The sequence below is a fragment of the Nanorana parkeri genome, unplaced genomic scaffold, assembly GCF_000935625.1.
Source record: "Nanorana parkeri isolate BGI_ZX_2015 unplaced genomic scaffold, ASM93562v1 scaffold560, whole genome shotgun sequence".
Lineage (NCBI taxonomy): Eukaryota > Metazoa > Chordata > Amphibia > Anura > Dicroglossidae > Nanorana > Nanorana parkeri.
Genome location: NW_017306828.1, coordinates 746,787 through 764,941, shown reverse-complemented (window position 1 = coordinate 764,941; position 18,155 = coordinate 746,787). Strand labels below are relative to the sequence as shown.

Here is an 18,155-nt window from a genome sequence, read left to right as displayed (position 1 = left end):
GCCATCGCTTCCCTGTCATAGCCACGTGCCTGCAGCATGCGGCGCTCATAAAGCCCTCCGCTCACCTCCCGCCGGCGCCATCATCTCACGTTACCGCGGCTGCCGTGAAAGACGCGGGCGGTGGTGGCGTTCGGAGAGGAATTGTGAGGAATAATGGCAGCTGTGACTCAGCATCATTTTCTATTTTTCTTCTTTATGTCTTTCAGGCACAGAATTTCCAAGTCTAAATTTAGGTAAGAAAACTGCTGATCAGCTGCCGCCAATGATGCTCTTTTAAATGACAGCTTCTCCGTCCAATCACGTAGCAGCCAGGCATGCCAAATTCACTCACGCAGTCATTGACCGATAGCTGCAAGGTCCAATCACTGCAAGGTCCAATCACTTGAATGCCATGTTCACACATAGGGTGATAGGCAGGTACTCTGTCCAATCACAGCACAGCCTGGCACACTGCATTCAGCCGGAGATAGGCGGCCGCACCGACCAATCCCTGCACAGTGCAATGCTGGATTCAGTACAGACAGATGCTTCTTCCAATCACAGAGCAGCCTGGGACATGGACCGTACGTTAACTCTTATTGGTGTGGTAGGTGAACGTGATCCTTTTATAGGAGTGGCTTATGGAGTAGCCATCCTCAGTCAAGGACCTTTTGTAAACCGAAAGTCAAATGGTAACTGTATGACAAGATTTTGGAAGCAAATTAATATTGTCAATAAATGTGCCAGCAACGTCTGATATTTTGGGGGAAGACATTCGGCTAGGTTGTAATATAATTGTTATAATGTTTAGCTTTCATGGCGTTCTCTACTATTTATATCCGAAACGTACACATGGAGGCTGTCATATCCCCTGACTGCTTCCAATACCTCTAACATTTAAGAACCTAACAAATAACAAAGGTTAGGATTACATGAGGAGAAAGCTAAAAGGCTACATTCATAAGCAGTTTTGTTCTCCTACAGCAGCTATGCCAGAGTGCTAGTTATCAGCCCTGAGCTTAGTCAGTAGACAGCACAGCCTCCATGGAGGGTCTTACAGCTTAACACTGAGCTGACATGGCTGCCCTGACTAGGAGAGCATACAAGTTAATAACAGCACAGACAGCTACCCCTGAAAATTAAGGGTGCACTATTATTACAACTTATGATCTTGAATTAAATGATGTGAGGAGAGGATTTCTTTAAGGGCTGTCATGGAAGCCATCACGTCCCCTGCCTGATTGCAGTGCCTCTAACACTTCAGAACCTAACAAATAACAAAGAAGCTGGGAGGCTTCATTGAAAAGAAAGCTAAAAGGTTATGTTCATTGGCAGTTTTGTTCTCCTACAGCAATTACATCAGAGTTCTAGTTATCAGCCCTGAGCTCAGTCAGTGGACAGCACAGCCTCCATTGGGGGCCTAACAGCTTAACACTGAGCTGACATGGCTGCCCTGTCTGGGAGACAATACAAGTTAATAACAGCACAGACAGCCATCCCTGAAAATTAAGGTTGCACTATTTATTATTAAAACGTATGACCTTGAATTAAATGATGTGAGGAGAGGGTTTCTTTAAGGGCTGTCATGGAGGCCATCATACAGCAGTTATGCCACAGTGCTAGTTATCAGCCCTGAGCTCAGTCAGTAGACAGCACAGCCTCCACGGAGGCCTACCAGCTTGACACTGAACTGACATGTCAATAACAGCACAGACAGCTACCCCTGTGCCTCTAACACTAGGGGTAGTGAGGGTTTCTTTAAGGGCAGTCATGGAGGCCATCATATCCCCTGCCTGATTGCAGTGCCTCTAACATTTAAGAACCTAAAAATTAACAAGGGTATTGGTAAGATTACATGAAAACCAAAAGGCAATGTTCATTGGCAGTTTTGTTCTTCTGAAGCAGTTACTCCAGGGTGCTAGTTATCAGCCCGGAGCTCGGTCAGTAGACAGCACAGCCTCCATGGGGGGCCTAATAGCTTAACACTGAGCTGACATGGCTGCCCTGACTGGGAGAGAATACAGGTTAATAACAGCACAGATAGCCATCCCTGTAAAGTAGGGTTGCACTATTATTATAACTTATGAGTGGAGAGTCATATTCTGACAAATGCCCATTTCTGTCTGGTGCTCTATAACCGGCAACCCTAACCCTAATCCTAGTATAACAGCCACAAACCTGGCTCTGTACCAAGGACAAACACGTTGGCACTGAAATACAATGCCAAAATACAAATCAAATTACAATATCACAGTCAGTCAAAGTGCAGCGGACCCCCTCAGCCGTACCGGATTGTCATTTTGAGGGCCACATCTTCTACCCACTCGCTGCTGGCGGAGACCCCACCCAGCAGCGCAGGGGTTAGAAAAATCTGCGGGTACAGAGTCATTCACTAATGCCAGCTCTGCTCACCGGATAATTACTGGCTGTACAAGATACTTAGTACTAATTACAGGCCGCCCACTCTGAAGAGCTAAACCTGCTTAGCAACTGCGCTGACAATGGACCCGAGTAATTGAGTGGAAAGGGGGCCCTGTGATGTTTAAAGCAGCTCAAGGAGAATTAATTCAGGTCAGGACTGAGCTGGCGCGCGTCCTCCTTTAATAAGAGGCGACCTTCCAGAACTGGCTGTCAAACGACGCAAAGTAATGCGTGTCACATTTCCTGGAGGCTTGGGACTACCCAGAAAGGTGGTGCGGGGAAAACTCTTTATTCTTCTTCTTATTTATAGTTTCTCAGGTCTTTCAAATTGCAGGGGGTCTCTTTTCTTCCATTCAAAAGGCCTGCAATCCAGTGTTTATACGCAACTTACTATTATAGGATCAGGGGGCCGAAGTCCGAGGTACCAATATGAAAAAGAGGTGCTGATGAGACAGACACATAGACTGATAGATATGGGATAGATAGATAGTGAGGTTGAGGACACAGACCCCCCAATCTCTATTTCTGTATCCCCTGTTATCAATGAACAGGAATGCTCTATACTGAGTGTTCCTGTACATTCACAACATGAGAACAGAGTATGTTTACTATAACCACAAGAATGAATGAACAGGAGATGATGTAGATCACTTCCCATTCATTCATCATTGAGGATATAGCAACCATACTCTGTCCTCAATTATTTACAAACACTCAGCGATCTCTGATCATTGAGTGTTTGTACCCGCTGTCCTTCCTGATTGGCCCACCCATTGCCGCTATAACAGCTTCAACTCTTCTGGAAAGGCGTCCACAAGGTTTTGGAGTGTGCCTATGGGAGTGTTTGACCATTCTTCCGGGTGCGGGGAGGAGAGCTCGATCTGACAGCTGACTCCTCCCCCACATTGCCTCCTGTGAAAGTGCTGGCTGTCTCTGCCCTCACATAGCCGCTCTCCTCTGATCTGTGACAGGAGGCTGAGCGGTGTGGGAGGAGAGAAATCACAGATACATTGCTATATCGGCAGAAAAATTGCACTTTCGGCATTTTGCCAAAAGTGCAATTTTCGGCCAATACGTTTCGGCAATCGATATATCGGTACATCCCTACTTTTTATAAAAATAAGAAAAAAAAGCTATTTGTCCAGGCAGCCCGCCAGTACATTTATTCTGTGCCAATAAACCATTCTGTGCCAATCGAATGTTCTTAGTGTCATTTCTCTTGTAGTTGAATGTTCTTAAGAATATAAGTCACATAAATATAAATAACATAAAAATAAATATACTCATTGCACCACATCCATGCAGAGTAAGGCGCGCTTCAGAGTGTCTTTGGTCCTTTTTCTGGCGTTTTTTTTCAGCGTTTTTTTGCATGTTTTTGCACACTTTTAAGGCATTAGCATTTTATTTATTATTTTTATTTTATTATTATTTAATTATTATTATTTTTAGCTGATGGAAAGCTAGTTGCTAAGCAAGAATATGTATGAAAAATGCCTGTTTTTGTGCATTTTCATGCATTTTTTTCAGGCACCCTAATTGAAGTCTATTGCGGCCAAAACACACTAATCTGCCCCAAAAGAAACTCATGTACTTTATCAAGGTACGGGTGTTTTGCTACACGCTTTTGGGCCATGATTCCTCTTTGTTGAGCCTTGTGCAGGCCAGTCAAGTTCCTGTGCAGGCCACCCCAGACTGTTCCCACAAAGTTGGGAGCATGAAATTGTCCAAAACGTCTTGGTATGCTGATGCCTTAAGAGTTCCCTTCACTGGAACTAAGGGGCCAAGCCCATCCCCTGAAAAACAACCCCACACCATAATCCCCCCTCCACCAAACTTTACACCTGGCACAATGCAGTCAGGCAAGTACCGTTCTCCTGGCAACCGCCAAACCCAGACACGTCCATCGGATTGCCAGACAGAGAAGCGTGATTGGTCACTCCAGAGAACACGTCTCCACTTCTCTAGAGTCCAGTGGCGGCGTGCTTTACACCACGGCATCCCACGCTTTGCATTGCACTTGGTGATGTAAGGCTTGGCTGCAGCTGCTCGGCCTTGGAAACCCATTCCATGAAGCTCTCTTTACACTGTTGTTGTGCCAATCTGAAGGCCACATGAAGTTTGGAAGTCTGTAGCTATTGACTCTGCAGACAGTTAGCGACTTCATGCGCTGACCCCGCTCTGTCATTTTACGTGGCCTACCACTTCGTGGCTGAGTTGCTGTTGTTCCCAGCTGCTTCCACTTTGTTATAATACCTCTAACAGGTGACCGTGGAATATTTAGTAGCAAGGAAATTTCACGGATGGACTTATTGCACAGGTGACAACCTATCACGGTACCACGCTTATAGTCACTGAACTCCTGAGAGCGACCCATTCTTTCACAAATGTTTGTAGAAGCGTCTGCATGCCGAGGTGCCTGAATCCAATGATTTGGAGGGGTTTCCAAATACTTTTGGCAATAGATAGATAGATCCAGCAGAGTCACCATTGTTAGTTAGGAGTAAGTTAGGAGCTCCCTGGATTTCCTGGTATTTTTCAGCACTGGCATCTTTTCTGAAGGGATGTGCCATGGGGGAATGTATTGCAGAGATGTACTGGATGCGTGTTGCTGTTTTGCCCAGACATACCCTGTAAACACTTGATGGCTATTGGCGGTATGTATACACCCTGAAGGACATCAGCTCATCCTCCAGGGTTAGGATATACACTACAGAATCTCCTATGAGCGATCCCACCGAGACCAGCAAAAGCCGTGATCTGTAAGCGGAATGCTTTTCACCGTTAACATGTTCCTGCAGACCTGACACAGATCACTGAGTCACACTGTTCTGGAGCTAGCATGTAAAACAGTGGGGGAATAGCTGCTTCCATCAGGGCCTTGTCACACATGTCCATTACAGAGTCCCTTTAAGATCCTGCACTTCAGCAAAGTGATAAGGTGCACTCCGCCATACTGAAGGGAAATCAAACAAGGACAGATCCGTCTGCGCAGTCGTTAAAGGGGGTATGGAAGTTAATTGAATGTATTGGCTGGGACGTGCCCTCCTGTGTGCCCTTGTGTATGATGCAAAGGGCGTCTGTGCATACAAATATATGCAATGCAGAGGGCAGAGCTGGAATAGGACCCATCCAAGGGGAATGCACAGAAATAGTGCTGCTTCCTGATATGAATGCAGATACCGGATCCTACAAAGAACTCTCATATATGTAATAATGATGACAATACCAAGAATATTGTTATTTCTGTAGTAAAGGTTCATGTGACATAGCCCAGTGATTACATTCATTTATAGAACCCGGGTCTGATTAAAACCCAGAAAACTCTTTATGGATAGGATGAAATAATTAAGGCCTTGTTCACACCTAAAGCGTTCCAGAGCAGTAGCTGCTGGAACGCACAGCGATCGCTAAGAAACTTCTCACCGCATTTTGGGGCGGGAGGGGGCGTGACGGTGCATTGGACGCGTGGCAAAACTTTGCCAGCATTCCGTTCCACTGCAAACGCAAAAAATAGGGCTTGCTCTATTTTTTGCGTTTGCAGTGGAACGGAACGCTGGCAAAGTTTTGCCACACGTCCGATCGCACTGCAGGCGGGTGGGCGTGGAAGCGGTGCCATTTAATTTAATGCACCGCCACGCCCCCTCCCGCTCCAAAACGCGGGGGGAATTTTCTCAGCGATCGCGGTGCATTCCAGCAGCTACCGCTTTGGAACACACACGCTTTCGGTGTGAACAAGGCCAAAATATAAGCACTTCAACCATCTTATGTTCCCTGTGAGCAACTAATACACAAATCTGTGTACCAAACTAAAAAATGATAAGGCTTCTATAAAGAAGGGTGTACATATAAAGGTTAAAGCTAAACCCCAAGCAAACAAATGTAATACATATAGGGGAGCTGTTTACCTGCCAAAGGAATTGTAATTCTGTCCATCCAATTCACACATCTCTTCCAGACAGCATAGAAGGGCAGGGCAGGAGACCTAATTTTTTATCATCTGCAGTTTTGTATTATTATTATTATACAGGATTTTAATTATATCTTTTTATACATTTTTATATTTGATTATAGCGCTAACAGTTTGCTCAGCGCTTTACAATATAAGGAAGACATTACAAACACAATACAATTCAAGACAAGATGGTAATAAGCCCCTGGCCTGCCCCTGAGGGCTTACAATCTAAAAGGGAGGGGGAAGTGATACATGAGGAGGTAGCTGTGTGGGAATGAATTGTTGGAGTAATACTTAAAGTGGACCTTTAGCCCCTTTCACTATAAATCACATCAGGATGCAGATATGAAATGATATGAAATCATCTTACATTCATTGCTTAAACAAACACTTTTTGCTTTTACTTAAAATTACTGTTTTCCACTTCCTGATCCTCTTGGGCATTAGTGATGTCATCTGTGCCCAAGCGTTGCATCCTGGGAAGGTTACATCAGCAGAGCATTGCTGGGGAATCTCATCTGTAATCTCATGAAAATTACGGGAAAGGCATGGTCCTCCCCTGAGATGATGTGCATGGTCACATGTCCTAGTCACATGTGCCAGAGTTCCAGGAAGTAAAGGGAGATGGATTAATCTGCCCTTAGTTAAAATGGCAACTGTGAGAAGAATGGGGGAGGAAAAGAAAAATAAGGTATGGGAAGAATAGAAAGCCGGCAATGATGTAGAAGTATGTGTTAGTAGATTGTCATTACTAAACATTTCTAAAGGTGTGTGTGTTGTCATTTGAAAGATAGGGGTAAAGTTCCTCTGTCAGTTGACCATACAATGTATGGGGAGCGGGCTGAATGAGAAAAATCACTCAATTTCTCCATTCACACTCAAGAACAAGATTGGAGAAATCTTCCCTGCTGGCTGTTGTATTCTATTAGCCAGAGCCTGCGGAATACCCGATCACTGACAGCATCTGATTGACTGCAGTCACTGTGTTGCCAACAATTTTCCACCCGGCTCCTTTGACAAAAGTCCATTAAAAGCCAAGTGGTGTCGACAGGGCCAACCACTGATTACATTTTGGTAAATTCAGCAGGAAAAAGCCAAAATTTTATACATGTGTGGTCAGCTTTATGGGTCTTGTCCCTCCCCCAGCCTGTGATTGGACAGTAAAAGAAGAAACAGCAGACTGATGAGCTCACCTCTTGGCTCCTTGTGCTGCTTTCTACTTCCCTAGTATGAGCCCTGCTGTAAAGGTGGGGTGCAACTGGCTGACAACAGGTCATATTCAAGTACAGTACTAAAACTTTAATTTTAAACAAATATTTTCATAAATACAAAGCTGCATTAATTTGTGTCTTTTATATCTGCATGGAGTTTAGCTTTTATTACGATATAACAGATATAAATTGATACAGCGGGACACATCATCTTTTCTTGTGGAAGAGCACGTCAGAGCCAAAAAAAACACCACACTAGACCACACCAGGACTAGCCCTCAGGGGTGGGGTGGTTTTCAGTCACGCCCCCCAAAGGGTTTGCTTATTTCTGTCTTACCACTTCTTCTGTAACACCTATCCCTGTTTCCCACATTCTGCAGCCGTTACTGGCGGCGCTGGAACCGGTTTTGTCGGCGAAAGTGCCGGGCGGCGGTGAAGTCCAACGTCTTCTATTGGCTGGTGATATTTCTGGTATTCCTGAACACGCTGACCATCGCTTCCGAGCACTACAACCAACCCGACTGGCTGACCGAAGTACAAGGTAAGGAAAACCACCAAATAATGAACCTATCACGAAGATCCCACCCAATGTAACAAACCACATGAACCTCCATCTAGTGGCGGAAGATTTATAAATGGGCCACTTTGTCTTTTTTAGTGTTGAGTTAACAAAATACGCAAAGAGGTTTATTTATTAGAGGTGCGCCGAAATTAAAATTTAAAATCGAAATGAAAAAAAATGTCAGGCCGAAACCGAAAATGTTTTTTTCCTAACTTTTTAACTATTTCTAAAATAGTTTATTTTTATTTATTTTTTATAAACTTTTACATTTTTATATATTTTATTTATTTATCGAATGTTCTTAGTGTCATTTCTCTTGTAGTTGAATGTTCTTAAGAATATAAGTCACATAAATATAAATAACATAAAAATAAATATACTCATTGCACCACATCCATGCAGAGTAAGGCGCGCTTCAGAGTGTCTTTGGTCCTTTTTCTGGCGTTTTTTTTCAGCGTTTTTTTGCATGTTTTTGCACACTTTTAAGGCATTAGCATTTTATTTATTATTTTTATTTTATTATTATTTAATTATTATTATTTTTAGCTGATGGAAAGCTAGTTACTAAGCAAGAATATGTATGAAAAATGCCTGTTTTGCTACACGCTTTTGGGCCATGATTCCTCTTTGTTGAGCCTTGTATCACTTACACATTCGAGCTACAGGTATGAATGGGGCCTTAGGAGGCTGTACGGATCCTCAGAGCAGTGAGCATATATACTTTTTCTGTTTTGCAGCATTGTCTCTATCTGCCAAAGGCAATCATCAGCGCCGGTCCACTATGGGACTAATATTTCCAGCACCTCTGTGGTTGATGTATCTACTTCCAGCACAGTCATACCGCTCTTATTGAAATTGACAGGACCATTCATAGTATACTATTGCTCATTAGATCTGCAAATGAGAGCAAACACCAGCAGATTTGTGTTATTTATAGTCTAAAGAACATTCGGCCAGATGAGAAAATACCCCAAGAACATTTTAATTTGCCCCATTCCCACAACAGTGGGTTATCCAGCACAAAATGAATACATTTAAAGGTCTATTTATAAACATATCTGCAAATATCTGTGAACATTCGCTCTGTGTGAATGTATGTCAAAATGAACAAATATATGCCATATCCGCACAGACCGAATGTTCTCAGATATTGGCAGGGTGAGGCGCCCTGCGGACGGTTTATAAATAGACCCCGATACAATCATTTGAATCGTTCTTTTACAAAACAAAATACTTTTTTGATAGACAGTTGAACCAAAAGAAAGTCTCGCCCCCCTAAATAATTATTGGCATGACAATCTAGGATTTCTCAAGAAGGGAAAGCAGGAATTGAGTCTGCTGGCAGTTAATGATCATCGCTGTTTGATTGTTATGGAATAAGCTGGTATTGTTTTGTAATATTTTATTCTCTGTGTTGCAGACACGGTAAACAAAGTCCTCCTGGCGCTCTTCACCGCTGAGATGCTCCTGAAGATGTACAGTCTGGGGCTCCAGGCGTACTTCGTCTCCCTCTTCAACCGTTTCGACTGTTTCATCGTCTGTGGGGGGATCCTGGAAACCATATTGGTAGAGACCAAAATCATGTCCCCTTTGGGCATCTCCGTCCTGCGCTGCGTGCGTCTCCTCAGGATATTCAAGATCACCAGGTACCCTCTTCACCCCCATCTCACCTGGAGTTGTGTGGCTGGGATATGCAGAGAGACCACCAAGAGTTCTGCAGAATGCTGGCAGGGGACAGGCTTTTCTACTCTGAAACTCTTCTAGGCTGTGGCTACTTTTTAAAGAAGATAAACTGTGAGACTGTTGCATGCTTTTAGTTTTGATGTTCGTACGTAACGAACGTATTTAGCTGATTTAAACTGACAGGTTATTTGGAATTTAATGTGATGCAGTACTCAGTAGGGATTCACCGATACCGTTTTTTCAGTATCGAGTACTTTTTTTTTTTTTTGCTCGGTGCTCGCCGATATCAATACCGGAAGTCCCATTAAGGAAGCCAGGAGGCGTGTAATGACTCGCCGCCCGGTTTCCTGATTAGCATGTAATGACTAGGGATGCACCAATACCAAGTATTTAGGTGAGTACTCGTCCAAATGCTCCCGATGTCAGGAAGCCAGGCAGCGAGTCATTACCCACCCCCTGGCTTCCTGATTGGCAGGGAAGCCAGCTCAATGCTCCCTGATGGGGAGGAAGCAGGAGCCGGCTTCTCGGCCAATCAGGAAGCCGGTCAGCGTGTAATGACTCGCCGCCCGGCTTCCTGATACCGGAAGTTCCATAAGCATCGGGAGCTTACTACGCGTACTCACCCAAATACTCGGTTTTGGTGCATCCCTAGTACATAGCATGCTCCATGTGGGTAAAATAAGGTATGTACTCTTCGATAACTTGCAGTTGCTGAGTGTCTCTTTTTGTGTCTCTCAGGTACTGGAATTCCCTCAGTAATTTGGTGGCCTCTCTGCTGAATTCCGTGCGCTCCATCGCCTCCCTGCTGCTCCTCCTCTTTCTCTTCATCATCATCTTCTCTCTGTTGGGGATGCAGCTCTTCGGGGGAAAGTTCAACTTCGACGAGATGCAGACCCGCCGCAGCACCTTCGACAACTTTCCGCAGGCCCTGCTTACTGTCTTCCAGGTGCGGCCTTTTCACTTTAAACGTTTCCAATCCATTCTTGACAGGTTCCAAAGGATAGAAGAAGCAGGTCCTCATGCTGTGATATCATTGAGTTTTTTCCCATCCCAGTCTTTCCATTTGTCTTGTCTGTGCAGCTTAAGCAAGAAGAATCTCTCCTGCTTTTACTATAGAGCGTTTATCAGCTGAAAAACTTCACTGATCATGATGTGATCGCCCCACATGCAGGCAATAAGCCCACAAGCCATATACGTAGTGCCCAACCACTCTGCTACATGATGATTAACACCACAGCTCATTCAGGAAGTCCTCAATTGTATCCAGAGAGCCTGAGGGTTTTTTTCCTCATTTAAACCTGATTAGCTATGCTATGCTAATGAGGAGGAGGGGCTAAAAACTAGAGCTAAACTTTTGATTGATGCATGTGTCCTCGGCAGTTACAGGAACAGGATGCTATAAAAAGCTTCTTTCTGAGAAGCATCTGTAGCTTTTCTAAAACAAGGGCAGCTTGACCATTTTAAATCAAAATAATGTTCCGTGGATGTGTTCTCTAGTATCAGGCAATCTGTGGTATGGGATAAAATTCAAAGTTTCTTTTTTTCGTTCTCCTTCCTTTTGCTTTATTTTATCTCACGCAGATCCTCACCGGAGAGGACTGGAATTCAGTGATGTACGACGGGATCATGGCGTATGGCGGACCCTCATTTCCCGGGATGCTTGTCTGCATCTACTTCATCATCCTCTTCATCTGTGGAAACTGTATCCTGTCTTACAAGTGCAGGGAGGGGAAGGTCACTCCAAAATTGTGGAACGAGCCACACCCCCAATTATGTTATTTCTAATCTAATGACATCAATTGTCCAAAAAGACCCTCTCACGATGTTATTTCCAATTTACTATGACATCATGTGGCCATAAAACCACACCCCCAATGATATTATTTCCTACCTCCAATATTACCTGGCAACAAAGCCACCCTACAGTGATCTTATTTCCAACCTACAATGACATCCATTGGCCATAAGTCCACACCCCCAATAATATTATTTCCGACCTACTATGACATTAACTAGCAATAAAGTCACACCCCATTGATCTATTTCTTAGCTACAATAACATCTAGTGACCATAAAGACCCACCCCCAATGATCTCATTTCAGATCTACAGTGACATAATTGGCCATGAATCCAAACTACAATGATATTAACTGGTAATAAGGCCACACCCCCAATGATCTTATTTCCAACCTACAATGGCATCAATTAGCCATAAGGCCACACCCCCAGTAATCCTATTTCCAACCTACAATGCCATCAATTAGCCATAAGGCCACACCCCCAATGATATTATTTCCAGCCTACAATGACATTAATTAGCTATAAGGCCACACCCCAAGTAATCCTATTTCCAACCTACAACAACTTCAATTGACTATAAAGCCACACCCCCAATTACTTTATTCCCAACCTACAATGACATCCATTAGCCATAAAGCCACACCCCCACTGATCTCATTTCAGACCTACAATTACATCATTGATCATGAATTCACCCCATTAAGCCATTGTAACGGCTAGCATATAATTGCACATGCAGGCTTTTATCCCCAGGTTCTTCTTACCATCTGTCACATATCTCCACCTTTTGCTTTTGTGTTCAGAAAGTTTTCCCTAAGAACAGTGGCCCCTAAAATGCTGGTTGCTTGTTGTATAATTCTGGGAAGAATGAAAATACCTATCAGACATCTCTCCAATGTTTACAAGAGACTCATATTATTCCACATGGGAGTGTTTGTTCACAGCCCACAACCTGGTGCACCGCATGTTGTATTTAATTGAACTCATCCTTTAAAGGTGTTTCCATTAGATGTGGACACAGGGCCGGATTTACTCTCCCTGCCGCCCCAAGGCCAGGTTCTGCGATGCGCCCCCCCCTTCCCATCAATGGAGAATGGCACCCAGATGGCAGGGCGGTGGGGTTAGTGTCAATTTTTTTACGGTTCCTTTATTTTTTTAAAACTTTTTTAAAACTTTTTATTTTTTATTTAATTATTTCATATTATTATTTTTTTTTTTTTTAAATCAATTACATTTTTTTTCCACCTAACTTTATTGTTATCACACAGGAGAAAACAATCCCCTGTGTGATAGCAATTGGAGGTGACAGGTTCTCTTTATTGACCCTGTCACCTCCAATACAGGAGTTTTAGCACAGCACTGTGCAGGTGAGAGAGGAAGAGCACAGCTCTCCCCTCTCACTGTCTACAGTCTACATGGAGCAGCAGGGTTAGTTTTAACCCTGCCGCTCACTGTACATCGCCGAGTTCACATGTAAACGAAAAATCGTCTGCCTCACACAACATTTAGTCCTGCTTGTACAGAGCAGGACTGAATGTAGAGAGGGCAACTTCCCCACAAGGACACCGCTGCCGCCCCTCTGCGCCCTGCCTCGGTGGCCTTGTGGGGAATCCGGGCCTGTGTGAACATTGAGTCACTGACCGATAGTAAGAAATAAGGTTTTCTGCACCTTTTGGGATGCTGAGCTGTGCTAGAAGCTCAGATATACGGAAACATTAAATTAGGCCTCTCATAAGCTATTTTTCATGATCACGTGCAGCATGCTCAGTACTGTGTCAGTGTAATGCTTTCAGGTATTTATTGCCTCTCACAAAGATCACAGTACTCACCCTGACAATGTCTTCATCTGCTTCTCTCTCCATAAGGACGACCCCATCTTTGTTAAAGGAGAACTATGGGGTCAGTTTTTTTCCCCATAGTTCTCCTTAGGGTAACGGGAGGACACAAACTAGCGTCCTCCCGTCACCCTAAGTGGAGAGGGGAATCCAGCCCCTCCCCCTGTCACGGCAGAGAGCCGTGACAGGATCGAGAGGTGAGCGAACGCCGGTATGTGTTCGCTCACCTCCCGATCTACTGAGCCGACCTGTGACAGTCTCATTGTCACAGGTCGGCTAGAACTATGAGGTGAGTGGAAATCACTCATCTCATAGTTCTCCTTTAAGGCATCATCCAGGGTCACCATCTACTTCCCGGAGATATGACAGATATGCAAATCCTGGTGTCTGCGCAGTTCATGGCTGTGTTCACAAATGACACAGATCAGCCCCTGCTGCAGCCTCTCACCCTGTGACTTGATACAAAGTTACAATGTTGCAGTCTGATCACTGGGGGACAACAGACTGAGGAAATGCTTCCTCCTGCCTGCAGCAGACTGATGACATCATTTTAGTCATCAAAAATCTCTGGCCTGGAGCACCAGGATGGCTTCTTAATGGTAAAAGGTGTAGCATCTCTGAAACATAATACTGTTGCTGTATATTGTGGCAAGTCGGGAATTTATTCCAGCAGACTGGAAACAACCAGTAACACTGGCAGACAGTTCTTGGAGATGAAAATGTAAAAATGGGAAGGAGAAGCAAGGGGACAAATGCCCTTCTGCACAGTTAGTCATTTCTTCATTGTCATGGGTAGAAACGATTGAGGCTTACCCCCCGTTCCTTAACTCCTGCATCAGATATCCTGCTAAATGTTTTCTTGGCCATTGCTGTGGACAATTTGGCAGATGCAGAAAGTTTGACCTCTGCTCAGAAGGAAGAGGAGGAAGAGAAGGAGAGGAAGAAACTGGCCCGGTAAGTCTCCCCTTTTCCTAAACAGACTGATAGGGAAAATGTGTGCTGACCCCCTAGCAGCCAATGAGATTCCAGCGTGCTGCAGTTAGATCAGTGAACAATTCTCCTAGACGTAAGAGTAATATTCTGGTCATTTGTAAAGACTCTTCTACCTTTCCCCTTGCCTCCCATACACTGCCTGGCCAAAGAAAAAAAAAGTCACCACCTGCATTTCAGGGTGATGTAAATACTGTACAGTAATACCTTGGTTTAAGAGCATAATTCGTTCCGGAAGCATGCTTGTAATCCAAAGCGCTTGTATATCAAAGCGAATTTCCTCATAGGAAATAATGGAAATTCAGATGATTCGTTCCACAACCCAAAAATATTCATATAAAAATGATTACAATACTGTACTGTAATATAATAACGTATAAAATGTAAAGAAAAGTAAACCAATTACAGGTACCTTTTGTGGCCTGTGTGAGGGGGACAAGAGAGAGGAGGATTATTGTGTAGGACGACTTTCACTATCACTAACGGAATCACTGCTATCTCTTGGCTCAATGGAATCTTTTTCATTTCGTGAAACCTTAACAAGGAATCTATCCAATGTGACATTGTGTTGTCGTTAAAGAGTCTCATCGCTCGCACTTCTACAGCCTTGTTCGGGTGGTGCTTTTCTACCAAATGTTGCTCTTTTTGCAAGACATTGCTTGTATATCAAGGCAACATTTTTCAGAAATGTTTGCTTGTCTTGCAAAACGCTCTCAAACCAAGTTACTTGTAAACCAAGGTATTACTGTATATGATTGGATTAGAAGTGTCATGATATGTCCCCATGTATGAGTTGAAATATGTTCTTACCTTCCCCTCAGAACGGCGAGCCCGGAGAAGAAACAAGAGAACGAGACGATTGGAAAATCTCCGGTGCCGGCGGTGGAGGAAAACAAAGAGAAGATCGAATTGAAGGCCATCACCGCAGATGGCGAGTCACCTCCTACTACCAAGGTGTGAATGACATCACGGGAACGCCCCGACTCCAGCCTATCACATGCCTCTATATTACTAAGTTTTCTTTATAACACAGTTTTAATGGGCTCATGTAGACCGTCTCCTGATCCTATTCTTCAGTCATCTCCAAACACATCTCTGACTATTGCTCTTCTGTCTCCTTCCTGTAGATTAATGTGGAAGATTATCCCTCCAACGAAAACGATGAGAAGTCTCCATATCCCAGCAGCAATGAAAACCCAGGTAACTGCAGCAAAGGATTCTGGGAAGGTTGGTAAAGTGCTGAGAAATGTCTGATTATTGCAGAGAAATAACAACATAGAACATATAGAGGATGACCGTTAAGACCTGCTATGAATGACTCCTATAACATGAAACACATCTTGTAGAATCTTCTCTTAATTAAAATGATTTTGTGTTCCTCAGGGGAGGAGGAAGAGGAGGAGCCTGAGATGCCTGTTGGTCCTCGACCCCGCCCACTTTCTGAACTGCACATGAAGGAGAAGGCTGTTCCCATGCCCGAAGCCACCGCTTTCTTTGTCTTCCGTCCAGACAACAAGTAATTTCAAACTATTACAATTTAACAGATCCGCTCCAGGTTATCCAGAGACAGTGCAATCCTAATAGCAAACATTATAACAGATCTTTGCCGGCTTCTGTTATGTAGATATCTAGGCCACTTGCTGAAATATTTTATAATCAGTAACTAGGGGTCTATTTTTAAACAATTGAAGAGCCATTCGCCCTGTGAATCTTTGTGGATGTTGATTCTGAGTGAATAGAGACAAAAATGAACGTTCTTAGTCTATTTTCTTCTGGGTTGAATGTAATTAGTACCACATTGTGGCCACTAGATGGAGAGGAGTAGCATAGGAAATAAATCCCTATATCCCAGGCTCCTCAGCCCCATCTACTTGCCATAGTGCAGTTTTACATTACATTACATTCGACCCAAAAAGAAAATGTACTAAGAACGTTCGTTTTTTGCCTCTCTTCGCACAGAATGAACATTTTTAGTCATTCTGAGGATGAAAGGCTCTGAAAATTGTTTATAAACAGACCCCCTGGTGGTTAATTTGTGTTTGTATCTGTCTGGAGTTCAGTTTTGAATACAAAATATACAGCATGGTAATGTAACCCTCTTAAAATAATATTATCTTCGTTAAAGTTGTCATACCTTTACCATAATCACTGTGAAGGTTCTCCTTCATCCAGGTCATGGTATATCTGAAAAAATAAGTCAAGGCAACTAGACTTGCTGTATTTTTCTTGAAGACGTTTCACTGATCATCCAAACAGCTTTCTCAATTCGGAATTCAGATTCAGAATTGAGAAAGCTGGTTGGATGACCAGTGAAACGTCTTCAAGAAAAATACAGCAAGTCCAGTTGCCTTGACTTATTTTTTACAGATTTACCATAATGATGTGGTAAGCTTCAGTGATACGGCATCAGCGCAGCTTCATTTACATACAGTAAACTCACAGTGCAGTAAGCCTAAGATGGGTCTGGGAGTGCATGAAAAAATTCCTGACATGTCAGCATACAGCAACATCATAACATTTCAGAAAAGTTCCACCTTTTATCACCAAAAACCATCTTTCAGCTCCAACCAATGATCTTGCCCAGGCTGAGATGATGTCATCAGTTCAAAACTTCCTTCGGGTCTTGGAGTTGGAGGATCTGTCATTTAAATGGCTCCTTGCGATGCACACAGTACAAAACCTAAACCTATACGACCGATACAGCGCTCTGTCACAATGGCCGACAACCTTAAACACAGATATCAGACTTGAGTCACTTTACAGGTAGATCCTTCAGTATAGGTTAACCGCAGTCCGCTCAGAGCATCCCCTGTGTCTCTCTGATCCTTTTAATCCCATTAAATCTGTACTTTCTCTAGGTGTCCCTCCTCCAGGGACCGTGTCCTCATTTTTGCCTTCATATAACCTTATTAATTAGACAGAGGGCGATCTGTGCCGTACAAACTGACCTGTGATAGAGATTGTCCCACTTACGCAGATTCCAGCCAAGAGAACCCTGAGGAACCTGGGCAGGTCTAATAAAACATATTTATCACGTCTGTTATGCAGAAATAGCTAAAATTCAGGGGAATGTGTTCTTCTCATTTAGAAACTAGAAGGCAGGCATAGCCAAACTCTGGCCCTCCATCTGTGCTGGAACTACAAATCCCATGAGGCATTGCAAGATTCTCACAGCCACATACATGACTCCCAGGGAGAGGTGCATCATGGGATTTGTAGTTTCGACAAAGCTGGAGTTTGGCTACCCCTGCTATAAGGTAAAGTGTATGGGAATTTCTCCACCACATTTCCAAAGTCCCTTCACCGCAGACGTTTGTCCCCTCTAACGGCCCGCATTTTGTCCCTTTCTGTCCGTCTCGCAGGTTCCGCCTCCACTGTCACCGTATTGTCAACAACAACATCTTCACCAACCTGATCCTCTTCTTCATCCTCCTGAGCAGCATCTCGCTGGCAGCCGAAGACCCCGTGAGAAACTACTCCTTCAGGAACCAAGTATGCACAATGTCCTCCTCATGTCTGGGGTATGGGAGATCCAACCTGACCCCTCCCACTCCATCCCTCCCGCCCAGAGCGCCACCGCAGCCGCACGCTCTCTCCTCCGTGTTTTGTGACGCGGCAGACGGGTCATTTACAAATGCAGAAAAATTCATTGTGACGCCATTCCCTCTGTCCTTCTTTGCACAGCTGCCATAGAGGTCACTCCACCCAAATATGAGCTATA

General features: G+C 43.9%; 1 protein-coding gene across 2 annotated transcripts in view; it reads left to right on the top strand.

Annotated features, from left to right (window-relative positions):
- The window catches only part of LOC108791575 (voltage-dependent L-type calcium channel subunit alpha-1C-like), a 338,499-nt gene that overhangs the window by 252,548 nt on the left and 67,796 nt on the right, over positions 1–18,155 (top strand). For both annotated transcript variants that reach the window (XM_018562093.1, XM_018562095.1), the window contains 10 exons: positions 207–233; positions 7,944–8,104; positions 9,546–9,771; positions 10,547–10,754; positions 11,390–11,510; positions 14,284–14,398; positions 15,256–15,388; positions 15,562–15,634; positions 15,818–15,950; positions 17,797–17,926. In XM_018562093.1, coding sequence (XP_018417595.1) covers positions 207–233; positions 7,944–8,104; positions 9,546–9,771; positions 10,547–10,754; positions 11,390–11,510; positions 14,284–14,398; positions 15,256–15,388; positions 15,562–15,634; positions 15,818–15,950; positions 17,797–17,926 — 1,327 coding nt within the window. The remainder of the gene's footprint in view (positions 1–206; positions 234–7,943; positions 8,105–9,545; positions 9,772–10,546; positions 10,755–11,389; positions 11,511–14,283; positions 14,399–15,255; positions 15,389–15,561; positions 15,635–15,817; positions 15,951–17,796; positions 17,927–18,155) is intronic.